The sequence below is a fragment of the Notolabrus celidotus genome, unplaced genomic scaffold (assembly GCF_009762535.1).
Source record: "Notolabrus celidotus isolate fNotCel1 unplaced genomic scaffold, fNotCel1.pri scaffold_269_arrow_ctg1, whole genome shotgun sequence".
NCBI lineage: Eukaryota > Metazoa > Chordata > Actinopteri > Labriformes > Labridae > Notolabrus > Notolabrus celidotus.
This window is the reverse complement of record NW_023260111.1, coordinates 18,174-40,673: the sequence shown is the minus strand read 5'-3', so window position 1 is coordinate 40,673 and position 22,500 is coordinate 18,174. Positions and strand designations below refer to the sequence as shown.

Sequence of the window (22,500 nt, the reverse complement as noted above, 5' to 3'; positions counted from 1 at the left end):
CCGGTGAGAAGGTCTCCATCCGGTCCTCTAGAGTCCTCTAGACTCCCGCCCTGAGGTCACGTGGTTAACCTTTACGTGTGTTTCAGCCGGCAGCGGGCGGACGGCCTGGTCCTCCGGAGCCAAGCGGCCTGACGTGGTCGGGAACGTGATCCTGCACGACAAACTGAACCTGTGGAAGTCCTCCAACGGAACAGTCCACTACCACCAAGGTACTGACCCAGAACTGATCCAAGACTGATACAGAGAAATGTTAGACCTTAATCATGTTCCTCAGAGTTCTTGTTCCCGTCCTGCAGGTCTCCAGGCCGGAGAGAACACCCTGAACGTGCTCTGCTCTCTGAGAGTGCTGCGTTCACTGGTCTCGGGACGTTTCAGTGACGTCTCTCAGGGGGACGCTCGGGCCACCGTTCTCTCAGACTACGTCCGGTTCCTGACCACGCCCGGCTCCCACAGAGACACCTACGCCGAGTCCAACCACCGCTCCTTCTTCTCCGACTGGCAGTACAGCCGGCCGGCGTCGCCCGGGGAGGTAAATCAAACGCACCCTGAGGAACCTCCCTCTCCCTCTCTCTCTCTCTGGTTTGACCTCTGACCTCTGACCCTCAGATCCTGAAGTTTGCAGAGAGTCGCTCCAGGAAGAAGATGAGCTCCTCGTCGCCAGACAGCCAGCTGGACGTCATCGGCTGCCTTCCCATGATCCTCCCCTTCGTCCTGCTGTCTGCCTCGTCCAATGAGGAGCGAGCTGTGAGTGCAGACACAGAGAGGATGCTTCATGACGTGCACTCTGTAATTTGACCTTTGACCTCTGGTGCCTTCAGGTGTCAGCAGCTGTTGAGTTCGTGAAGCTCACTCACCCTCACCCGAAGGTGCCCGAGTACGTCTCCATCTACAGCCAGGCGCTGCACGCCGTGCTGGGCGGGGCCAGCGTCCGTCAGCAGGCGGAGCACGCTCTGAGGAGGCTGGACGCCTGGGACACCTGCCAGAGCTACAGCCGCAAGGCCGCCAGGTACGAGCACACCTGAGGACCAATCAGGAGAGAGGAATAAAGTGCTTTCAATCAACCATCACTGAAACCTTTCAAAATAAAAGCCCTCAAATTAAGAGAGAAGAAGACCTTTGATATTAAAGTGTGTGTGTGTGTGTGTGTGTGTGTGTGTGTGTGTGTGTGTGTGTGTGTGTGTGTGTCTCTAGGTACCCGGTCTCGTCTGAGGAGCGTCTGAAGGTCCATCAGAGCGCGGTGAACTACCTGGGCCTAGCATGCTACAATAAAGGTGGCGCTCTCTCTGATTGGCTCTCTGATCGATGATGATGATGATGATGATGATGATGATGATGATGTCTGATTGTTTACCTGCTGACCCTCAGGTGCTCTGTCCAGCCTCTTCTACCTCGCTCATGAGTTCCACGACGACCCCCAGAGAGGAATCCTGGCGAACACCAACTGTGGAGGTCGGTTCAGACGCTGTTTGTTGTCACTTCCTGTGTTTCTTCTTCAGGTGTTGTGACTGATGTTCTGTTTTTTACGTCTCCAGGGGAGAACTGTAACCGAGGGGCGGCGCTGGGCGCCCTGCTGGGGGCGGGGGGGTCGTACAGCGGCGCCGTCGTCCCACAGGAGTGGAAGGACGAGCTGAGAGACGCTCAGGAGTTCCTCCCGGACGTCCTGAAGGAGCTGCAGTGAGCGCGGCGTCGCCTTCTGGTGGAGCGGAGGAGAATCTGTCTTCCTGTTTACAAAGATTCTTCTTCTTCTTCTGCATCTTTAAAGGATGCAGAGTCTTTAATCTGAGACGACCTGAAGCTCTGCTGACCTGATGACGATGATGATTTAAAACTGATCACTTTATTTTGTATTTATCTCTGATGTGAAATAAAAACTTTAAAAAGAACAGTACGCGGTTTTACTGAGTTTAAATCCTCCTGAATCAAACACAGACGACATACTGTGTGTGTGTGTGTGTGTGTGTGTGTGTGTGTGTGTGTGTGTGTGTGTGTGTGTGTGTGTGTTACACAGCGTTCTGTGTGTTTTTCGGCTCTGACCTTTGGACTCTTCAGAACAAACATGGCGTCCGTCAGCAGAGGAACGAAGAAGCTTCTCCTCCTACGACTTCTCATCGCTTGTATCCCAGCATGCACTGGGTTTCCCGGAGGTCAGTCTCTGTCTTCTCCTCCTCTTCCTCCTCTTCTTCTTCCTCTTCTGTCCTTTGGGGGGCGGGGAGGGGGGTTCAGGTCTGGTCTCTCTCTGTGGGCTCTGATCTGGATCTGCTTCATGAGGACAGCAGCTGGTGTGTGCGTGTTCTCTGGGAGACGGTGAGAGGGTTTGATCCTCAGGTCCAAAGAGTCGTCACGACGACCTCGTCACGACAACCTCGTCACGATGACCTCATCACGAAGACCTCGTCACGACAACCTCGTCACGATGACCTCATCACGAAGACCTCGTCACGATGACCTCATCACGAAGACCTCGTCACCTCTGGAAAAAACCTGTCCTCTGGTGAGCTCTTCAGTGTTTGACTCTGTGTTTCTCTGAAGGCGTGACGGTGAGCAGACCTGAGGCCAGCGTCTTCCTGCGCCGCAGTCGTCGGGCGAACTCTCTGTTCGAGGAGCTGAGGAGAGGAAACGTGGAGCGAGAGTGTGTGGAGGAGAAATGTTCCTACGAGGAGGCCAAGGAGATCTTCACTCTGCCTCAGCAACTGGTCTGTGCTCGCCCCGTACGTCTCTGATCTCTCTGTGTCCCTCTGTGTGTCTCTGACTCATGTCTCTGTGTGTGCAGGAGGCCTTCTGGAGGAGGTACACAGGTGAGACAACCTCTGCTGGAGGACGGCGTCCTCAGCCTGTCCTGTAGGACGGCGTCCTCAGCCTGTCCTGGAGGACGGCGTCCTCAGCCTGTCCTGTAGGACGGCGTCCTCAGCCTGTCCTGTAGGACGGCGTCCTCAGCCTGTCCTGTAGGACGGCGTCCTCAGCCTGTCCATCTGTAACGTGTCTCAGTGTCTCACTCCTCAGATGTCTCTCTGTGTCTCCAGCGGTGGACCACTGTCAGTCGTCCCCCTGTAAGAACGGAGCGACCTGTACTCGCCACGTCAACACCTACATCTGCAAGTGTCTCCCTGGTTACCATGGTTCCCACTGTGAGAAAGGTGTGTCCACAGCAGCGCCGTCTTCAGACCGGCCTGTAAAGACCACCCAGGTCATGGTTCTGTTCTCTCTCTGTGACCCCCCCGCAGCTCGAGGGACCTACAGAGGCTGTCGCCATAGAAACGGAGGATGTGAACACTTCTGCAGACAGTCCCCGGACCGGTCCCACGCCTGTTTCTGCGCTAGAGGCTACGTCCTGCACCGGGACAACAGCAGCTGTGTCCCGCAAGGTGGGACCAGACTCTGGAGTCAGTCTGGAGTCAGTCTGGAGTCAGACCACATGTCCTCTCTGTTTACTGCTCCTCCACGTTCACCCTGTCTCTCTCTCTGTCTCTGCAGTCAGCGTCCCCTGTGGACAACCCAAGTTCCATGTGATGCCCCGGATGGTTAACGGGCAGACCTGTCCCAGAGGACACTGTCCATGGCAGGTAAGATCGACCGGAGAGTCCCTGAGGTGATGATGAAGGTGATGATGATGGTGAAGATGAAGGTCTCTGTCCCCTGTGCCTGTCCCCTCTGTCTGTCCCCCCTGCCTGTCCCCTCTGTCTGTCCCCTCTGTCTGTCCCCCCTGCCTGTCCCCTCTGTCTGTCCCCTCTGTCTGTCCCCTCTGTCTGTCCCCTCTGCCTCTCCCCTCTGCCTGTCCCCTCTGCCTGTCCCCTCTGCCTGTCCCCTCTGCCTGTCCCCTCTGTCTGTCCCCTCTGCCTGTCCCCTCTGCCTGTCCCCTCTGCCTGTCCCCTCTGTCTGTCCCCTCTGCCTGTCCCCTCTGTCTGTCCCCTGTGCCTGTCCCCCCCTCTCTGTCTCAGGCCCTGCTGTCGGCGCACTCCTTGTTCCTCTGCGGGGCGATCGTGCTCTCTGATTGGTGGATCCTGAGCGCTGCTCACTGCGTGTGGGGACGACCTTTGACCTCCTTCAACATCACGGCAGGTGAGTCTCACCTTGATGACATCACGCCGGTCTCTGCTCAGACCGAGGTCTTTAACCTGATCCTGTCTCTGAAGGGAAACACGACCGGTCTAAGAAGGAGGACTCGGAGGAGGAGCGTCGGGTCCTGAAGATGATCATCCACCCAGCCTACAACGACTCCAGCAAGGACAGTGACGTGGTCCTGATGAAGCTGGACCGGCCCCTCCGTCTGGGACCTCACGTGGTCCCCATCTGTCTGCCCGCCCGGAACAGCACCTTCGGCAGAACCCTGACCAACATCCGGCACTCCACCGTGTCCGGCTGGGGTCAGCAGGACGTCCACGGTCTGACCTCAGACGTCCTGCAGCGCCTGGTCCTGCCCCGGGTCCCCCTGCAGGAGTGCCGCCTCCACACCAAGCTCAACATCACCAAGAACATGCTCTGTGCCGGGTTCAGGAAGGGGGGGCAGGACGCCTGTAAGGGGGACAGTGGGGGGCCGCTGGTCACCCAGTACCGGAGCACCTGGTTCCTGACGGGGGTGGTGAGCTGGGGGAAAGGCTGCGCCGCAGAGAACATGTACGGGATCTACGTCAGGGTCACCAACTTCCTGGACTGGATCGAGGACACCATGTCCACCGGCTGAAACTGGTCCAGTTCCAGACTGGTGTGTGAAATCAAAAGATGTCAGAGGGGGTCCAGCTCCACACTGAGACCCTGAAAACCTGTACTCTGAAAACCTGTACTCTGAAAACCTGTACTCTGAAAACCTGTACCCTGAAAACCTGTACCCTGAAAACCTGTACCCTGAAAACCTGTACTCTAAAAACCTGTACCCTGAAAACCTGTACCCTGAAAACCTGTACCCTGAAAACCTGTACTCTTAAAACCTGTACCCTTAAAACCTGTACCCTGAAAACCTGTACTCTCAAAACCTGTACTCTCAAAACCTGTACTCTGAAAACCTGTACTCTGAAAACCTGTACCCTGAGAACCTGTACCCTGAAAACCTGTACTCTCAAAACCTGTACTCTGAAAACCTGTACTCTAAAAACCTGTACTCTGAAAACCTGTACCCTGAGAACCTGTACCCTGAGAACCTGTACCCTGAGAACCTGTACCCTGAGAACCTGTACCCAATCTGTGACTGCTGCCTGTAAACTAGACCAATAAAGACCAAGTGATCTGAAGCTGGGTGCTCTTCACTCTACCTCACCCCCCTACACCCCCTGCACCCCCTAGACCCCCTGCCCCCCCCTCAGTCTTTCCTAGAGTAATCACAGGCCCTCAAAGTTCCTCAGAGTCTGAATCCATCAGGGTGATCACGTGATCAGCTGCAGCGATGGTGTGTGTGTGTGTGTGTGTGTGTGTGTGTGTGTGTGTGAGTGTGAGTGTGTGTGTGTGTGTTTGTGTGTGTGTGTGTGTAAGGGGGGGCAGGGGGGGGACTTTGAACCTTTGGGTCCACATCGTTCAGCTCCAAACTTTATGCTGGATCCAGCATGTGGCTGAAGGTCTACGTGGTCTCGGTGGTCCTGGTGGTCTCCAGCTGTCCCTCGGTGTCGGGTGAGGACTCAAAGCTTCTTTATTTACAGGTCTTCATTGGGGAGGGGGGGCTGGGGGGGCGTGTTGATCTGGAGTCTTCCTTTCTGTCTGTCTGCACAGTTAGCATGTGAGAGAGTAGACCAGGTAGGAGGTCTGCAGGTCTACAGTAAAGACCAGGACGTGTGTGTGTGAGGTGAGCGTTGTGTCTGAGGCTTCCTGTCCCTCCCTCTGATTGTCCTGAAGTCTTCCTGGATCCGGACCGGGCTCATGGCGTGCTGGTCCGGACCCGCAGGTTTAACTCGGGCTGGCTGGAGGAGCTCCAGATGGGGGACTTGAAGAGGGAGTGTCTGGAGGAGCGGTGTTCATACGAGGAGGCCCGGGAGGTCTTTGAGCACGACGAGACCACGGTGAGACCGGTTCTTACTTCAGATTCAGACCTTTAGACGGACAGAACTAAAGTCTGTCCCCCTCTGTGTCCTCAGAACGAGTTCTGGACCACGTACAACGGTGAGCACACACACACTTCATCAGAGTCCAGATGACCCCCGTAGAGACCTTTATGCTTTGTCTGATCCTCGTCCCTTAGTCCCCAACAGGTGTGAGTCCAGTCCATGTCTGAACGGTGGGACCTGCTCCCCTCAGGGTTCGTCCTACGCCTGCTTCTGTCCCCTCGAGTTCAGCGGACTGCACTGTGAGCTGGGTGAGAGAGAGACCGGACTCTGCTGGACCTGATCTTACATTCTCCATGAGGGTTTGATGAGACACAGGGTCGTGGTTCTGGCCTCAATCCTCTTCAGTTTGAGGTTCAGGGTGTGGGAACTGCTGGTCTCTGATCCAGCTGGTCTCTGATCCCAGCTGGTCTCTGATCCCAGCTGGTCTCTGCTGGTCTCTGCTGGTCTCTGCTGGTCTCAGACTCTCTAATGTCCTCTGTCCCCCCCTCAGACCACCTGAAGTCCTTGAGCAGCTGCCTGCTGGAGAACGGAGGCTGTGACCACTTCTGTGACGAAGACCCGGGGGGACAGAGACTCAACTGCTCGTGTGCAGACGGATACTTCCTGGATGTGGATGAGCGGAGCTGCGTGGCGAAAGGTGAGAGGTCTCATGAGCCCATCCTGTTCCTGGTCCTGGTCCTGGTCCCTGTGGGACACCTGGTCCCTGTGGGACACCTGGTCTCTGTGGGACACCTGGTCTGACTCACAGGTGCTCACCTCCACCTCTCTGCGTTTCAGAGTCCATAGCGTGTGGCATGGTCCCCGTCCTGCAGGGGGACAGCAGAGCAGACCAGCAGGACTCCCGTGGGCGGATCGTGGGCGGATCCGAGTGCCCCAAAGGAGAATGTCCCTGGCAGGTACAATAACATTAAAGGGACAGTCCGCATGAACTGATGAGTCTGTGAGTCTCTGGGGGGACGGTTTCTGACTCCAGAGAGTTTAAGGAAAGACAGCCGGGTGGAGACGAGGCCGAGACCCTGACGTGGATCCTGTCTGTGGTTGCAGGTTCTGCTGGTCTACAAAGGGAAAGGTTTCTGTGGAGGGGTGATCTTTAGACCCATGTGGATCCTCACGGCCTCTCACTGCCTGGAGGACACGGACCTTCAGTTCCTGCAGGTGGTCGCAGGTACGTATCCCGGGTCAGGGATCTGTCCTGAGACCTACTCCGTGTGATCCTGGTCTCTGTCCCTCAGGTGAACACAACACGGCCGTGGATGAGGGTACGGAGCAGACGGTCCAGGTCTCTGAGATGATCCTGCACGAGGACTACGTGAAGCTCAACGCCGACAGCGACATCGCCCTCCTCCGCCTGGCGTCCCCGATCGTCTACACCACGTACGCAGTCCCGGTCTGCATGCCGACCCGGTCTCTGGCCGAGCGCGAGCTGTGGGCGGTCCGCCTGCACACGGTGAGCGGCTGGGGACGCAGGGACGAGAACGGACCCACCTCCACCCACCTGAGGCGTCTGAGGGTCCCGAGGATCCGGACCCAGCAGTGCGTGGAGGAGAGCGGCGTGGTCCTCACCGAGAACATGTTCTGTGCCGGGTACATCGAAGGCCGGCAGGACTCCTGCAAGGGGGACAGCGGCGGACCGCTGGTCACCAAGTACAGGAAGACGGTCTTCCTGCTGGGCATCGTGAGCTGGGGGAAGGGCTGCGCTAGACCTGGGAACTACGGGATCTACACCCGGGTCTCCAACTACCTGGACTGGATCCACAACCGGACCGCTACACCTGGTCTGAGGACCGACGGCAACGAGGGATCGATACACAACATGACCACCTGAGAGAGACACACACACACACACACACACACACACACACACACACACACAGACACACACACACACACACACACACACACACACACACACACACACACACACACACACACACACACACACACACACACACACACACACACACACACACAGGGAACTGAACCGTTGATTAAAAATGAATAAAAACTGTTTCCTGACTCAATGTGACGTCCTTTAATGTGTGTGTGTGTGTGTGTGTGTGTGTGTGTGTGTGTGTGTGTGTGTGTGTGTGTGTGGGGGTGTGTGTGACATTAGTCCTCTTCCTGAAGCGGGGCCCTCTGTAATGTTGTTTGTGATCTGGTGTGGACTTGCGGACCGTCACAGAATCAATAGGTGAGTTTACTGACCTGTTCAAACCTGACTCTGGGGGGTCAGAGGTCCAGGGGGGCGTGGCCTATCACCGTCCCCTCTCTTCCCCTAAAACCACTCTGGGTCTGGTTTTGTTGGGACACTGGACTGGTCATGTTTCTGAGGAGCTGCTGCAGCGTCTGGATCCTGCTGGTGGGCGTCGCGGCGTCTGCAGGTCTGTGAGCGAGGAGAGAGAGAGAGACTCAGATCAGGTCTTAGTCTCAGAGAGACTCAGGGTTTGATCCTCGCTCCTGATTCTCTGTTTCAGTGTTTGTGGAGAAGGACGCCGCCAACACCGTGCTGCAAAGATGGCGGCGAGCAAACAGCGGCTTCCTGGAGGAGCTGCAGAAAGGAAACCTGGAGAGGGAGTGCATCGAGGAAGTGTGCGACTACGAGGAGGCGAGGGAAGTGTTCGAGGACGACGACAGAACGGTCAGACTTTATCTCTTCAACTGAGGACCTGTGTCCTCACCTGTGTCTTCACCTGTGTCCTCACCTGTGTCCTCACCTGTGTCCTCACCTGTGTCCTCACCTGTGTCCTCACCTGTGTCCTCACCTGTGCTCTCATTGCAGAAGCAGTTCTGGCTCACCTATGAACGTGAGTACCTCCTGACCTTTGACCCGTCTCAGACGTGTCCTCTGTGTTCTTTGATGACATATAATCCAGATATTGATCCTTCAGTGTCTCCTCATGTGACCCTCTGTCTTCAGTGGACCCTGAGATAACCTGTCTGATGTATTGACTGAAGTGTTTGTGTCTTTGAGGTCGTGACCCCTGCCTGGAGAACCCGTGTCAGAACAGCGGCTCGTGTGTCTACCTCGGGACGACCTACCAGTGTTTCTGTCCCGCTGGGTTTGGAGGGAAATACTGCGAGAGACGTGAGACACGAAGGATCACACGTGAAGGGGTTTAAATATGAATTATGAATGACTGTGTGAACACCGTGTGTCACGCCGTGTGTCACGCCATGTTTCCTCTCCTCAGCCGTGGAGAACTTACTGAAGTGTCTCTACCAGAACGGAGGCTGTGAGCATATCTGTCACAGCTCTGGAGATCATCACAGTTGTCTGTGTGCGTACGGGTATACGCTGGGACCAGACGGACGACAGTGCAGCGCTAAGGGTACGCCTCAGTTTACTGTCATCATGTGAGGGACCACTTCCTCATGCAGAGACCTGCAGAGACCTGCTGAGACCTGCTGCTGCACACGGAGAGGCAGGATCTAACGCGGGGACGGACCTGAGGATGTTGTTTAATTTGTGTTTCCTGTTTTAGGGGAGTTCCCGTGTGGACGGCCGGCTCCACAGGAACCAGACCTGAACCAGGGCGTGGCGGATCAGACCAGGGTGGTGGGGACGACCCACTGTCCCAGAGGAGAGTGTCCCTGGCAGGTAGACTCTGTTTGGTCGTCCTCTGATCCTCAGGTCATGTGACCCAGAGTTTGATTTGTGTTCGTGTGTCTCTGTGCGGGTCAGGTCCTGGTCCAGCTGAACGGAAACAGTCACTGTGGAGGAGTCCTGGTTCATCCGGACTGGGTCATCACAGCCGCACACTGTGTCCATGGCAACGACCCCCAAAACCTCACCGTGGTAGCAGGTAACTCACGCAGGTTTAACTCCAAGTCAACGACTAATTCTACCGCTGAACTAAAACTAACAAAGTAAAGTTAGTGTGTAAAGTTAGAGTGTAAAGTTAGAGTGTAAAGTTAGTGTGTAAAGTTAGTGTGTAAAGTTAGAGTGTAAAGTTAGTGTGTAAAGTTAGTGTGTAAAGTTAGTGTGTAAAGTTAGAGTGTAAAGTTAGTGTGTAAAGTTAGAGTGTAAAGTTAGAGTGTAGAGTTAGTGTGTAAAGTTAGAGTGTAAAGTTAGTGTGTAAAGTTAGTGTGTAAAGTTAGAGTGTAAAGTTAGTGTGTAAAGTTAGTGTGTAAAGTTAGTGTGTAAAGTTAGTGTGTAAAGTTAGAGTGTAAAGTTAGAGTGTAGAGTTAGTGTGTAAAGTTAGAGTGTAAAGTTAGTGTGTAAAGTTAGTGTGTAAAGTTAGTGTGTAAAGTTAGTGTGTAAAGTTAGTGTGTAAAGTTAGAGTGTAAAGTTAGTGTGTAAAGTTAGTGTGTAAAGTTAGTGTGTAAAGTTAGTGTGTAAAGATAGTGTGTAAAGTTAGTGTGTAAAGTTAGAGTGTAAAGTTAGAGTGTAAAGTTAGTGTGTAAAGTTAGTGTGTAAAGTTAGTGTGTAAAGTTAGTGTGTAAAGATAGTGTGTAAAGTTAGTGTGTAAAGTTAGAGTGTAAAGTTAGTGTGTAAAGTTAGTGTGTAAAGTTAGAGTGTAAAGTTAGTGTGTAAAGTTAGTGTGTAAAGTTAGTGTGTAAAGTTAGTCTGTAAAGTTAGTGTGTAAAGTTAGTGTGTAAAGTTAGTGTGTAAAGTTAGTGTAAAGTTAGTGTAAAGTTTTCGTACAGTGTTTGTAAAGTTGATTGTTTCCTGTTACCAGGGGAACACAACCTGGATGTAGAAGAGGGCACAGAACAGAGGGTACCTGTTTCCATGGCGATCTCTCACGAGGCTTTTGATAGGGGGACAGGTAACAGCGACGTCGCCTTGCTGCGTCTGGGTCAGTCCGTCACTTTGAACCGTCACGCCATCCCGGTCTGCCTGCCGACCAAGTCCCTGGCTGAGCGGGAGCTCCTGGGGACCAGGTACCACGACGTGTCGGGGTGGGGCCTGAGGACCACCGGGGGCAACCAGGTGCAATCCTCCGCCAACGCCGCTCCGGTCTCCCCCTTTCTCCGGAAATTCACCGTCCCCCTGATCGACAGGTCCAAGTGCTCCCCAGGCTCCGCCCACTTTAACTTCAGCAGCAGCCTGCTCTGCGCCGGGTACATGGAGATCGACCAGCCTAGTTGCCATGGAGACGACGGAAGCCCGCTGGTCACGCTCTACGGCTCCACCCACTTCCTGACGGGCGTGGTGGCGTGGGGGCAGGGCTGCTCACCGCGGGGCATTTACGGGGTCTACACCAACATGGCTCACTACATGGACTGGGTGGAGGTCACCATGAAAAACCCGCCCCCCATGACCACGGCCAATCAGAGAGCAGCAGAGACGGCGTTCGACCTGCTGGAACAGAAACACGTTTAAGAGTCTGATCCCTGTGATGGATCAGATCTGAGGAAAAACTGTTCAGAGATCAATAAAAATTAAATCTGAGATAAACCGTCTGATTCATGTTCAGGGGGAAAGAGTTTATAACACATAAACATATAAACAAAGAAACATGTGTTGTTTATGTTAACTGTCACGCTGTGGGAGGAGCTATGATCCTCCAGAGTGTGGGAGGAGCTATGATCCTCCACAGTGTGGGAGGAGCTATGATCCTCCACAGTGTGGGAGGAGCTATGATCCTCCACAGTGTGGGAGGAGCTATGTTCCTCCATGCTGTGGGAGGAGCTATGATCCTCCACAGTGTGGGAGGAGCTATGATCCTCCACGCTGTGGGAGGAGCTATGATCCTCCACAGTGTGGGAGGAGCTATGTTCCTCCATGCTGTGGGAGGAGCTATGATCCTCCACAGTGTGGGAGGAGCTATGATCCTCCACAGTGTGGGAGGAGCTATGATCCTCCACAGTGTGGAGGAACACTGAAGGATGTCAGCATCAGGAGCAGGGCTTAAGTCTGTGAACGGTCTACTCGTCCACGTTCATCAGACTGATGTTTGATCATATCTCTGCAGCTTGTGGTTCAGTCTCCACGGTGACCGTGGATCAGTCTGCAGGTCGGCCCTCTGAGCTGATTGGCTGCAGAGCAGGAAGTGGAGTTGTGCATGTCAAAACAAAAGCTGACCTTTCTAACCCCTGTGTTCAGTCAGGGTTTAAAAACCTTCATTTCCTGTAAACCCTCCTCCTCCTCCTCCTCCTCCTCTTCCTCCTTCTCCTTCTCCTCCTCTTCCTCCTCCTCTCCTCCTTCTCCTCCTCCTCCTCCTCCTCCTCCTCCTCCTCCTCTTCCTCCTTGGTGTGTGTTTCTGTTTCACCTCCTCTCTGCACACAGCATGGACACACATTCCTCACAGGGAGGGAGGACAGGTTTAAGCCCCAGTGTTTCAGCAGGAAGTGAGAGATAAGCCCCGCCCAGTCCGATCAGTCCGGTCTGAACATGTGGACCCCCCCCCCCCCCCCTCCCTCTCTCTCTGTTCGTACAGGTCGTTGCCCTTTCCTCTCCTCCTCTCCCCTCCCTCTCTGTCTCCACACTCAGACTCCATTACTCACACTCTGATCACTCAGATTCTACAGCCCAGCTCGAGTCCGTCCGAGGCCATGTTGTGGTTTCAGCGTCCGTCTGTCGGCCTCCTGCTGCTCCACCTGGCCGCCGTGTACGCAGGTACGTTCCCCGAACCGCTGTCAGGAGGGAGGAAGAGGAGCGGTGAGAGGAGGAAGATCACATGAAGACGCTCAGACATGCTGAGTGTGTGTTGGGGTCATGTGTGTGTGTTGGGGTCATGTGTGTGTGTTGGGGTGATGTGTGTGTGTGTGTGTTGGGGTGTAGGTGTGTGTGTTGGTTTGTGAAGACACCCTTCCTGAGCTGTGATTGGTCATTAGTTTTTATGAATCAGCTGTTCTGAAACCTTAAATATTTAAATAGAAATATTTATTCTCATCTATTAAATATTTATTTATCTGAATTAAAGTCAAAGTTAAAGAGTCCTCAGATTAATCCTCTGGGGAACATGAAAGTCTGACCCTCATTATAAGTCCTGTATCCGGCTCTGAACGAGTCCTGAGGACGGGTGTGATGGACTTCCTGCTTCTGTCCCCTCGTCAGTGTTTCTGGACAGGAAAGCAGCCAATCAGGTGCTGACCCGTCTGAGACGGGCCAACAGCTTCTTCGAGGAACTGAAACAAGGAAACATGGAGAGGGAGTGTTTGGAGGAGCGCTGCAGCTGGGAGGAGGCGCGGGAGATATTCGAGAACAAGGACAAAACTGTAAAACTTCATGAACAACACAACACACAACACCACAACACCATCAACACCATCAACACCATCAACACCATCAACACCATCAACAGCATAGAACCCTGACCCTGGGTGTTGATTGGATCTGGTTTTCACCGTGCACTGATGCTCTGTTCTTTATTTGCAGGATGAGTTCTGGGCCAAGTACACAGGTAAGGATCTGGTTCTGCAGCTGAGAGCTGCTCGGAGTGATGTGTTACCCTTGTAGATCTACAGCCCTGATAAATGGACCCCTCTGATTGGTTGTGCTCCTCCTGCAGACGGCGATGCGTGCGACTCTCAGCCCTGTGCGTGGGGAGGAGTTTGCAAAGACGGGATTGGAGGATACACCTGCTTCTGCCAGCCGGGGTACAAGGGCTACAACTGTGACACCAGTACGACCCGGGAGCTATGTGATACCTTACCCTGCATGTCCTCTGTGTCCTCTGTGTCCTCTGTGTCCTCTGTGTCCTCTGTGTCCTCTGTGTCCTCTGTCCTCTGCCCTCTCTGTCCTCTGATGTGACGTGTCCTACAGTTTAATACTCATACGCTCAGATTCAGCCCGGTTAAGCAGAGTCGTCCTCTGTTGATGTTCTTCTTTGCTGTCCCTGTCCGTGTCCCCTCTGTCCTTGTCCCCTCTGTCCTTGTCCCCTGTGTCCTTGCAGTCATTCCTCAGCTCTGTGAGAACAGAAACGGAGACTGCCAACACTTCTGCAGCGTCCTCCGAGACGACATACGCTGCTCCTGCGCTGACGGGTACTACCTGGGATCAGACTCCAGGTCCTGCATGTCCAACGGTGAGAGACCCTGAAGAGACACATCCAGGGTCCAAACGGGCGCTCAGACTCTGACCTCCAACCTTTCCCTCCATCTCTGACCTCCAACCTTTCCCTCCATCTCTCACAGAGAAGTTTAAATGTGGCGCCATCATCACAGACGACATCCGGAGTGTGTTCAGGTACGAGCGAGGGAACACAACCGTGGAGAACGCCACCAGGTCCAACCTGACCGACCTCGCCGCGGGCTCCACCAACCTGACGGAGGAGGTCTCTGCGTCCTCGCTGAACGCCAGCAGCAGGACCATCAAAGTGGACTTCACAGTCCTGGAGGAGCTGCTCACCGCACGCAAGGCGACCATGACGCGCATCGTCAACGGGGAGGACTGTCCACCAGGAGAGTGTCCGTGGCAGGTAACCACAGAGAGAACCTAGACCTCCGTCTGGGTCGAGGGAGTCCGTCCATGTCTGAAAGTTCTGTCTCGTTCTCTCAGGCTCTCCTGATGAACCAGGACCACCTCGGGTTCTGCGGAGGAACCATCCTGAACGAGTACATCATCCTGACCGCTGCACACTGCATGAACCAATCCAGCTACATCTACGTCACACTGGGTATGTGGTCTATGATCTGGTCTGCAATCTGGTCTGCAATCTGGTCTGACCTGGTTTCATCTCTCTGCTCCGTCAGGTGAGTTTGATGTCCTGGTGGAACACGGTAACGAGGCGGTCCATCAAGTTGAGACCATTATCACCCACAACCGGTACATCCCAGAGACCTACCACAACGACATCGCTCTCATCAAACTGGCCACGCCCATCAAGTTCACCAGGTTCATCCTGCCCGCCTGCATCCCTGAAACCACGTTTGCTGAACAGGTGAGAGTCCGGACCGCCTCGAGTCCACGTTGTAGCATGAAGTAGCCCCAGTGTTCTGGTCTCCTGAGTCTGTTAAGGGTCCCTGTAACAGGACCAGCTAAGTGTCCTTGTCCTCCTGCAGGTCCTGATGAAGCAGCCTCACGGGATGGTCAGCGGTTTCGGTCGTCTCGGCGAGGGTCGGCAGCCGTCCACCATCCTACAGCGCCTCACGGTCCCGTACGTGGACCGGCAGACCTGCCTGGAGTCCACGCAGCTGCGCGTGTCCGCTCGCATGTTCTGTGCCGGGTACGACCAGGACTCCAAGGACGCCTGCCAGGGGGACAGCGGCGGGCCGCACGTCACTCGCTACCACGACACATACTTTGTCACCGGCATCGTGAGCTGGGGCGAAGGCTGCGCCCGCAAAGGCAAATACGGGGTCTACACCCAGGTGTCCAAATACATCCAGTGGATCAGAGGAGGCATCAACAGGCTGATGCCCCAGGACCCGGACACACACCGGTCCAAGAGACACAGCGGACCAATCAAACGGCTCGCTCTGTGAAACTCCTCCCATGACATCACTGATCCACGGCTTTTTAAACGTCACCGCTTTCAAACGCTTTCAGGCGCGTGAGCAGTAATCACAACGCCTTCGTATTTAGAAGCATCATCAGCGCCGCAGAGTTCACGCAGAGGTCACGCAGAGGTCACGCAGAGGTCACGCAGAGGTCACACAGAGGTCATGTTCCTCCAGTCTGTCCTCTAAGGGGCAGCAGACCAAGCTACAAAAACCACCATGTGACCACCGTCAGGAGGAGAGGACATGTGACCTTCACATCCAGCAGACGCAGAGCACCTTAATCCACACACACACACACACCTCTACACACACACACACACCTGTGACGCCCTCACCTGTCAGTGATGTCATCACCTGTGTATCAGATTCATGTAAGAAAATAAAGAAGTCTTTCACACCGTCTCTCGCACGCTGATTCTTTCCTGAGTCCAGTGAACGTTCCTCTGTCAGATCAGGACTTCAGTTAAAGTCCTGAAGTACTTGATTTTAAAACTACTGAAGTATTAAAAGTACCTTCTGTTACATCATGTTTATGTAGAAACCATGACTTTAAATCTCTGGAAACTAAGCCATGGAATACAAACAGAAAGTTACTGTAAGCACAGACAGTTTGAAATGTTGATTTAAACCATACATATCATTCTTCATTCTAAAACCTCTAACACTGATGATATGAACATGGGTGTATAAGTAATAAGTTCCCTAAATAAAGTCCTTCAGTAAGTGTACTCTGTTAGTGTCCCCCCTCTGCCCGTCCCTCTGTCCTCTGTCAGGACGGGAGGAAGCGTCCCGTCTGAGATGATTAATCTGCTCTGTATTGACTCGAGGTAAACAGTGTTGATGTTTCAGAGGTCAGACCTGCTGCTGTGTGTTCTGGTGCTCTGAGGACAGGTTAGAGTCCACCACAGAGAGCTGTTTAACTCTTTACAGACACCAAGGTGAGAGCAGGTGAGAGCAGGTGAGTCCTAAAGGGGGGGGGGGGGACTGACAGGGGGGGATTATGGGATGTTTGAAATGTTCTTAAAATCAGAATTCATCTTTGAACAGACTTCAGACTCAGATTAAACTCCAGCCTTCAGCTGCTTCTCCTCCTGTAACCTGTGGGGGTGTATTTACACGTGTGTGTGTGTGTTTGTGTGTGTGTCTGTGTGTGTGTGTGTGCGTGTGTGTGTGTACCTTTGAGCGTACACGCGTGTGTGATCAGATTCATGGCGGTCGGCATCATGGCGGCTCGTGTTGCAGCGTCTCCTCTGTCTCTGTTCCTCCTCAGCTGCTTCCTTCAGGTCCTCATCCAGGGACAGAGTAAGTGACCTTTGACCTCTGACCTCTGCTGTGTCCCGTCTTCACTCTGAGCACAGACGTCTCTGATTGGACGTCTCCTCTCGTTGTAAAGCGATCCTGAGGAGCAGATATGAGAGCGTTAGACTGTTTGTGATCCCTCTGAGCTTTAACTGAAGACTCTCTGTGATTATATATTATATTATTATTATTATACAGAGTTTACAGCTGTCAGTGACTGCAGGTTAATAATCAGACTAATAATAATACTTATATCAGGGACACCTTCACTCACACCTCTGTCCCTACAGGATGGTTTTACAGTTTCATCTCTGAGGGGGGAAATGAGACTAAATATGTGAGCAGGTTTAATGATGAGTTTATAACCTGAACTCATTATAAACATATATATATATATGATGTTATCATAATAATTATTATTAGCTTTTATTATTTTCATGTATTTCTTGATTAAATAATAACCTGAATCTCTTCCTGTCAGCTGACTCAGATATTAGACCTCCTAGTCGTGTCTCTAAGTCGTCCCTCTCTCCCTCCATCATCCTAAATGTCCTGACTCAGATATTAGACGTCCTAGTCGTGTCTCTAAGTCGTCCCTCTCTCCCTCCATCATCCTAAATGTCCTGACTCAGATATTAGACGTCCTAGTTGTGTCTCTAAGTCGTCCCTCTCTCCCTCCATCATCCTAAATGTCCTGACTCAGATATTAGACGTCCTAGTCGTGTCTCTAAGTCGTCCCTCTCTCCCTCCATCATCCTAAATGTCCTGACTCAGATATTAGACGTCCTAGTCGTGTCTCTAAGTCGTCCCTCTCTCCCTCCATCATCCTAAATGTCCTGACTCAGATATTAGACCTCCTAGTTGTGTCTCTAAGTCGTCCCTCTCTCCCTCCATCATCCTAAATGTCCTGACTCAGATATTAGACCTCCTAGTCTTGTCTCTAAGTCGTCCCTCTCTCCCTCCATCATCCTAAATGTCCTGACTCAGATATTAGACCTCCTAGTCTTGTCTCTAAGTCGTCCCTCTCTCCCTCCATCATCCTAAATGTCCTGACTCAGATATTTGACCTCCTAGTTGTGTCTCTAAGTCGTCCCTCTCTCCCTCCATCATCCTAAATGTCCTGACTCAGATATTAGACCTCCTAGTCTTGTCTCTAAGTCTCCCCTCTCTCCCTCCATCATCCTAAATGTCCTGAATCAGATATTTGACCTCCTAGTTGTGTCTCTAAGTCGTCCCTCTCTCCCTCCATCATCCTAAATGTCCTGACTCAGATATTAGACCTCCTAGTCTTGTCTCTAAGTCTCCCCTCTCTCCCTCCATCATCCTAAATGTCCTGACTCAGATATTTGACCTCCTACTTGTGTCTCTAAGTCGTCCCTCTCTCCCTCCATCATCCTAAATGTCCTGACTCACTCACCACAGTGTTTCGAGCTCCGCCCTCCCACGAAGTCTTCCTGAGGTCCAAACGGGCCAATCAGTACCTGTTGGAGGAGATCCTGCAGGGGAACCTGGAGCGCGAGTGTTTCGAGGAGAATTGTAACTACGAGGAGGCGCGCGAGTACTTCGAGAACGACAAGCAGACGGTCTGACTCTGATCCTGATCCTGATCCTTTATTCTGCTGCTCCTTCAGACCGACTCTGACCTCATGTGTTCCTCCACAGATCGCCTTCTGGACGGTCTACAAAGGTCAGTCCCTCTCCTGATGGATCCATCAGGTCTATCAGCAACTACACAGACCTCACAGACCTCCTGACACACTGTCTGTCTTTACTGACGCACATGAGCCCAGACCACAGAGACCTGATCCGGATCAGAGAGGTCACGTGGACGTGGCTCTGACCCCTGGTTCCTCCCCTGACCCTGTTCTTGATGGTTCTGTGTTTCTGATCAGACGGGGACCAGTGTAAGCCGAACCCCTGCCTGCATGGGGGGAACTGCACCGACAGGGTGGGCGGGTTCAACTGCTCGTGCCCCGAGACCCACCACGGGGCGGCCTGTGAGCTGAGGGTGCAGGAGACGGATGAAGGACTGGCCCCGCCCACGGCCTCACAGACCGCCGAAGGTTTGACCACGCCTACTTATCACACCTAATGACCACGCCCACTAATCACACCTAATGACCACGCCCACTAATCACACCTAGTGACCACGCCCACTTATCACACCTAATGACCACGCCCACTAATCACACCTAATGACCACGCCCACTAATCACACCAAGTGACCACGCCCACTAATCACACCTAGTGACCACGCCCACTAATCACACCTAGTGACCACGCCTACTTATCACACCTAATGACCACGCCTGCTAATCACACCTAGTGACCACGCCCACTAATCACACCTAATGACCACGCCTGCTAATCACACCTAGTGACCACGCCCACTAATCACACCTAGTGACCACGCCCACTTATCACACCTAGTGACCACGCCTACTTATCACACCTAATGACCACGCCCACTTATCACACCTAATGACCACGCCCACTTATCACACCTAGTGACCACGCCTACTTATCACACCTAATGACCACGCCCACTTATCACACCTAATGACCACACCTACTTATCACATAAAGCTGTGGTGCGTTCAAGGTCTGCTGTGATTCTGGTTTGTTCAGAGATGTTGGAGTGTCCCACTGAAGGTCCGGTGGCGTGTCATCAGGTGTGCACGGCGTCCCGGTACTCCTACTACTGCTCCTGTTTACCCGGGTTCAAGCTGGAGGCGGACGAACGCACCTGTGTCCCTGAAGGTCCGCCCCCACCCCGCCAAAATAAAAGATTCAGAGTATATGACAGAGTGAATAACACGTGTTTGTGTCCTCAGTGGAATTCCCCTGCGGACAACTTCCTGCTAAATACAACACCACAGCATCAATCTGTCCCCATGGCAACTGCCCCTGGCAGGTGAGGTCAGCTCGTTAGTGGTCCAGAGACCCAGACCCCTTCCTGCTCAGGTTCAATCTTAAACAGGATGATCCTGGTCCCAGAGGGTCCACAGCGCCCCCCTTCAGGACAGCCTGCTGTGATCTCACTGCTGTCTCCTGTCTCCAGGTGTCCCTGATCACGGCGCCGGGGGAGGAGCTCTGTAGTGGCGTCGTACTCGGTCCACGCTCGGTCCTGACGGCAGCCAGCTGCCTGTTCTTAGTCCCGGAGCGAGGATCCACCCCCCGGCCGTCAGACTTCTTCGTGCTGCCCGGTGATGACCTCACGTCTTCGATGACCTCACGTCTTCGATGACCTCACGTCTTCGATGACCTGCTGTTGGATGTCTTCGTGACCTCGTCTGACTTCCTGTTCTTTCTCTTTCTAGTGAACAGGAAGATGGTCGTCGCCGTCCGCGCTCTCTACGTCCACCACCGTTATCGTAGAGGTCACCATGACAACGACCTCGTCCTTCTGGAGCTCGCCGTCCCTCTGCCCTTTGGCCACGCCCTCATCCACCTCTGCCTGCCCACCCGGGACTTCTGCGAGAACATCTTGATGCAGTCCGGGAGGCCGGGCCACGCCGGGACTCGGGGGGTCAGTCAGCTGGAGGAGCTGGCCTACATGAGTCTGGACGAGTGTCGCAGTCAGCTCAGCATTTCGCACGTGCTCAGTAACAAGATGTTCTGCATGAAGACGCCACGGGAGCCCACTGGGACGCCAAGGAGTCCAAACGCACACATCAGAGAACCAGACGGAGGTCTGAGCTCCACACATGACCCTCAGGACGGAGCAGGAAACAGCAGCGCCCGGTTCCTCCTTCCTGGGGACGAGGGGTGGCTCAGGTCAGGGGTCAGCAGCAGGCGTTGTGATGGACCTTTGACGGGGACGCCGGTTGTCACGGAGGATCGGGGGACGGTGTACGTGACCGGGCTGCTGATGTCCTCGTCAGCAGGATGTGACGGCGGCAGCGTAGGCGGTCTGGTGTTCACTAAACTGTCCCGCTACCTGAACTGGATCAAACCACGGCTGGAGGACGCCGAGAGTCGCATGACCCCTCAAATCAGCCTGTTCCCTTGGCTGCAATGACCCGCCCTCTGACATCATCACGCACTTTAGATCCTCGCCAGGCGCCGACTCACCCGAAGAACTCTGTCATCAACTTTGAATCTGTAACATCAATCTGAATTAAAGATCCTCCTCTGTGACCCAACATCACGAGCAGCTGTTTGAGTCCACACATTTACAGGCTACAATACCCACAATGCACCGCTGCAGCACCCAGAAACCCTGAGCCCTGATTGGTTCACGAATGAATGAGGTAGACATGTTACAAACAGCTTCTTTAATTCAACATTCACAGAACAAAATAAAAAAGAACAGTGAAGGGAAAGTTCCTGCAGAGCGTCACAGCCAGAGAGGATTGTGGGTAACGTAGTCTAGGAGACAGATGAGAGAGGAGGGAACGGGTTCTGTTTACTGACCACCAGCTTCTGGTGCTGATGCGAGATGTAACCTTTGATGTGACCCTGAGAGACAGACACCACAGAAGAAGAGTGTTAGTCTACCTCCCAGGAGTGTGTGCGAGAGAGAGTGTGTGTGTGTGTGTGTGAGTGTGTGTGTGTGTGTGTGTGTCCTCACCATGTATATGAGGTTGGCGAGGATGCACTGCACCTCGTCGATGTCCACGTCCTCCAGCTGCATCATCTTCAGAGACACGAGGAAGGCGTCCAGAGGCAGCTGGTGAGTCCTGAGCAGCAGGTACCTGCAGACAGGAGAACACTTCTTTAATCTCACGTTTACCCGCTCCACAGATTATCTAAAGTCCTGAACACGGTCATCTGGATCAGATTAAAGTCTGCACTCACACTTTCTTGAAGAGGTTCCTGTAGGTGATGATCTTCAGCTTCTCCAGGATCAGGAAAATCCCGCAGCGGATGAAGAAGGTCTCGTGTTTGGACAGAGCTTCGTTCAGGAGCAGCAGGTTCCCCTCACTGACACAAGGAGACACACACACACACACACACACATGTGAGATCAGCTGACAGCATGAGGTCACTTCCTGTTTGACCGTCTCACAGCTTACCTCACAGATTTGGTGACATCAGCAAACTGCATGAGGTCGTACTTCCTGAGCAGCTGATGAGTCGGCATGTGACCCTGAAAAAGAGACAAGAGACAAGATCAGTTCACAGGTGTAAACACACAGGTGTAAACACACAGGTGTAAACACACAGGTGTGTTGCGTGCTGTGTGTCTGACCAGCAGCATCTTGACGGGCAGCAGGTAGATGAGGATCATCCTCTTGTTCTTCTGGCTGGAGCGATGGCAGTGCTCGAAGGCGTACGACAGGAACTCCTCGGCTGAGCAGACAAACACAGTAGTCAGAGTTTAAGCTCCTCCCCCCAGAGGGAGGCGTTATCAGAGACTGAAGGATGGATCAGAAGGAAACAGTGAGGACTGATAGAAGAGAAGGAGACTCTCTGAGGTCACCTGGTTTGTAGTCGCTGTCGAACATGGCTTTGCGGCCCACGTAGTACTTGTAGGTGACCTTCTGAGCCGGGCTGTAGTCGTTCTTCAGGTTGGAGCTGTCGATGGCTCTGATCAGAGGCTTACACAGGTGCAGCTTATTGATCTGATGATCACAAACAGAAACAAGAAGTCAAACACGGCGGCTCCTCTTCACATCTTCACTCTAAACCCCGAAACCATCACTCCGTCTCAGAGCTCTGACGTGGATCGGTCTCACGCCAACGAAGAGTTCAGTCACCTTGAAGTAGATCTTAAACAGCTGGTTACTCAGAAACATCATCCCCCACTTCTTCGAGTCCTCGATCCCTGCTCGACTAAAAA

At 53.4% G+C, this 22,500-nt stretch overlaps 7 protein-coding genes across 7 annotated transcripts in view; 6 read left to right on the top strand and 1 right to left on the bottom strand.

Annotated features, from left to right (window-relative positions):
• LOC117809381 overlaps nucleotides 1-1,878 on the top strand; it is a 2,291-nt gene extending 413 nt beyond the window's left edge. The window contains exons 2-9 of the mRNA XM_034678943.1: nucleotides 1-3; nucleotides 87-209; nucleotides 297-529; nucleotides 607-744; nucleotides 819-1,006; nucleotides 1,192-1,271; nucleotides 1,366-1,449; nucleotides 1,533-1,878. The exon at nucleotides 1-3 is cut by the window's left edge and continues 189 nt beyond it. Of these exons, the coding sequence (XP_034534834.1) occupies nucleotides 1-3; nucleotides 87-209; nucleotides 297-529; nucleotides 607-744; nucleotides 819-1,006; nucleotides 1,192-1,271; nucleotides 1,366-1,449; nucleotides 1,533-1,678 (995 nt within the window). The 3' untranslated portion in view covers nucleotides 1,679-1,878. The remainder of the gene's footprint in view (nucleotides 4-86; nucleotides 210-296; nucleotides 530-606; nucleotides 745-818; nucleotides 1,007-1,191; nucleotides 1,272-1,365; nucleotides 1,450-1,532) is intronic.
• Nucleotides 1,879-2,052: 174 nt separating this feature from the next.
• On the top strand, nucleotides 2,053-5,222 carry f7l (coagulation factor VII, like). Its single transcript, XM_034678952.1, has 8 exons — nucleotides 2,053-2,144; nucleotides 2,530-2,693; nucleotides 2,771-2,795; nucleotides 3,021-3,134; nucleotides 3,222-3,362; nucleotides 3,472-3,560; nucleotides 3,936-4,056; nucleotides 4,131-5,222. Exons 1-8 carry the CDS (start codon nucleotides 2,057-2,059, stop codon nucleotides 4,676-4,678), a joined length of 1,290 nt encoding a protein of 429 aa, XP_034534843.1. The 5' UTR covers nucleotides 2,053-2,056; the 3' UTR covers nucleotides 4,679-5,222.
• Nucleotides 5,223-5,531: 309 nt separating this feature from the next.
• Nucleotides 5,532-7,851, top strand: LOC117809384 (coagulation factor VII-like). Its single transcript, XM_034678946.1, has 8 exons — nucleotides 5,532-5,595; nucleotides 5,818-5,981; nucleotides 6,057-6,081; nucleotides 6,161-6,274; nucleotides 6,517-6,663; nucleotides 6,804-6,922; nucleotides 7,071-7,191; nucleotides 7,259-7,851. Exons 1-8 carry the CDS (start codon nucleotides 5,532-5,534, stop codon nucleotides 7,849-7,851), a joined length of 1,347 nt encoding a protein of 448 aa, XP_034534837.1.
• Nucleotides 7,852-8,341: 490 nt separating this feature from the next.
• Nucleotides 8,342-11,395, top strand: f7i (coagulation factor VIIi). The gene is made up of 8 exons (XM_034678941.1): nucleotides 8,342-8,407; nucleotides 8,501-8,664; nucleotides 8,806-8,830; nucleotides 8,998-9,111; nucleotides 9,218-9,355; nucleotides 9,509-9,624; nucleotides 9,709-9,829; nucleotides 10,706-11,395. Exons 1-8 carry the CDS (start codon nucleotides 8,347-8,349, stop codon nucleotides 11,350-11,352), a joined length of 1,386 nt encoding a protein of 461 aa, XP_034534832.1. The 5' UTR covers nucleotides 8,342-8,346; the 3' UTR covers nucleotides 11,353-11,395.
• Nucleotides 11,396-12,404: 1,009 nt separating this feature from the next.
• On the top strand, nucleotides 12,405-15,818 carry f10 (coagulation factor X). The gene is made up of 9 exons (XM_034678939.1): nucleotides 12,405-12,588; nucleotides 13,030-13,190; nucleotides 13,351-13,375; nucleotides 13,484-13,597; nucleotides 13,868-13,999; nucleotides 14,109-14,392; nucleotides 14,473-14,590; nucleotides 14,667-14,854; nucleotides 14,976-15,818. Exons 1-9 carry the CDS (start codon nucleotides 12,525-12,527, stop codon nucleotides 15,396-15,398), a joined length of 1,509 nt encoding a protein of 502 aa, XP_034534830.1. The 5' UTR covers nucleotides 12,405-12,524; the 3' UTR covers nucleotides 15,399-15,818.
• Nucleotides 15,819-16,624: 806 nt separating this feature from the next.
• On the top strand, nucleotides 16,625-20,736 carry prozb (protein Z, vitamin K-dependent plasma glycoprotein b). The gene is made up of 8 exons (XM_034678945.1): nucleotides 16,625-16,718; nucleotides 18,138-18,298; nucleotides 18,378-18,402; nucleotides 18,608-18,723; nucleotides 19,346-19,475; nucleotides 19,550-19,629; nucleotides 19,777-19,921; nucleotides 20,036-20,736. The coding sequence occupies exons 1-8, from the start codon at nucleotides 16,625-16,627 to the stop codon at nucleotides 20,734-20,736; spliced, it is 1,452 nt and encodes a 483-aa protein (XP_034534836.1).
• A 241-nt stretch (nucleotides 20,737-20,977) lies between these two features.
• Nucleotides 20,978-22,494, bottom strand: pcid2 (PCI domain containing 2). The gene is made up of 7 exons (XM_034678950.1): nucleotides 22,418-22,494; nucleotides 22,141-22,282; nucleotides 21,910-22,010; nucleotides 21,734-21,807; nucleotides 21,516-21,641; nucleotides 21,289-21,412; nucleotides 20,978-21,176 (listed from the first exon to the last, which is right to left on the bottom strand). Exons 1-7 carry the CDS (start codon nucleotides 22,457-22,459, stop codon nucleotides 21,087-21,089), a joined length of 699 nt encoding a protein of 232 aa, XP_034534841.1. The 5' UTR covers nucleotides 22,460-22,494; the 3' UTR covers nucleotides 20,978-21,086.
• Between the last annotated feature and the right edge of the window lie 6 nt (nucleotides 22,495-22,500).

Excerpts from the sequence above, each read along its gene's own strand:
- f7i (XM_034678941.1), top strand. The coding sequence starts at position 8,347 with ATGTTTCTGAGGAGCTGCTGCAGCGTCTGGATCCTGCTGGTGGGCGTC. Across the intron at positions 9,625-9,708 it reads GAGGAGAGTGTCCCTGGCAG|GTCCTGGTCCAGCTGAACGG; the intron begins GTAGACTCTGTT and ends TGTGCGGGTCAG. Across the intron at positions 9,830-10,705 it reads AAACCTCACCGTGGTAGCAG|GGGAACACAACCTGGATGTA; the intron begins GTAACTCACGCA and ends TCCTGTTACCAG.
- prozb (XM_034678945.1), top strand. The coding sequence starts at position 16,625 with ATGGCGGTCGGCATCATGGCGGCTCGTGTTGCAGCGTCTCCTCTGTCT. Across the intron at positions 18,299-18,377 it reads TCGAGAACGACAAGCAGACG|ATCGCCTTCTGGACGGTCTA; the intron begins GTCTGACTCTGA and ends GTTCCTCCACAG. Across the intron at positions 19,922-20,035 it reads AGACTTCTTCGTGCTGCCCG|TGAACAGGAAGATGGTCGTC; the intron begins GTGATGACCTCA and ends TTCTCTTTCTAG.
- LOC117809384 (XM_034678946.1), top strand. The coding sequence starts at position 5,532 with ATGTGGCTGAAGGTCTACGTGGTCTCGGTGGTCCTGGTGGTCTCCAGC. Across the intron at positions 6,082-6,160 it reads GTTCTGGACCACGTACAACG|TCCCCAACAGGTGTGAGTCC; the intron begins GTGAGCACACAC and ends CTCGTCCCTTAG. Across the intron at positions 7,192-7,258 it reads GTTCCTGCAGGTGGTCGCAG|GTGAACACAACACGGCCGTG; the intron begins GTACGTATCCCG and ends TCTGTCCCTCAG.
- f10 (XM_034678939.1), top strand. The coding sequence starts at position 12,525 with ATGTTGTGGTTTCAGCGTCCGTCTGTCGGCCTCCTGCTGCTCCACCTG. Across the intron at positions 13,191-13,350 it reads TCGAGAACAAGGACAAAACT|GATGAGTTCTGGGCCAAGTA; the intron begins GTAAAACTTCAT and ends CTTTATTTGCAG. Across the intron at positions 14,000-14,108 it reads CAGGTCCTGCATGTCCAACG|AGAAGTTTAAATGTGGCGCC; the intron begins GTGAGAGACCCT and ends CATCTCTCACAG.
- f7l (XM_034678952.1), top strand. The coding sequence starts at position 2,057 with ATGGCGTCCGTCAGCAGAGGAACGAAGAAGCTTCTCCTCCTACGACTT. Across the intron at positions 2,796-3,020 it reads CTTCTGGAGGAGGTACACAG|CGGTGGACCACTGTCAGTCG; the intron begins GTGAGACAACCT and ends CTGTGTCTCCAG. Across the intron at positions 3,363-3,471 it reads CAGCAGCTGTGTCCCGCAAG|TCAGCGTCCCCTGTGGACAA; the intron begins GTGGGACCAGAC and ends CTGTCTCTGCAG.
- pcid2 (XM_034678950.1), bottom strand. The coding sequence starts at position 22,459 with ATGATGTTTCTGAGTAACCAGCTGTTTAAGATCTACTTCAAG. Across the intron at positions 21,808-21,909 it reads TGCCCGTCAAGATGCTGCTG|GGTCACATGCCGACTCATCA; the intron begins GTCAGACACACA and ends TCTCTTTTTCAG. Across the intron at positions 21,177-21,288 it reads TCGCCAACCTCATATACATG|GGTCACATCAAAGGTTACAT; the intron begins GTGAGGACACAC and ends TCTGTCTCTCAG.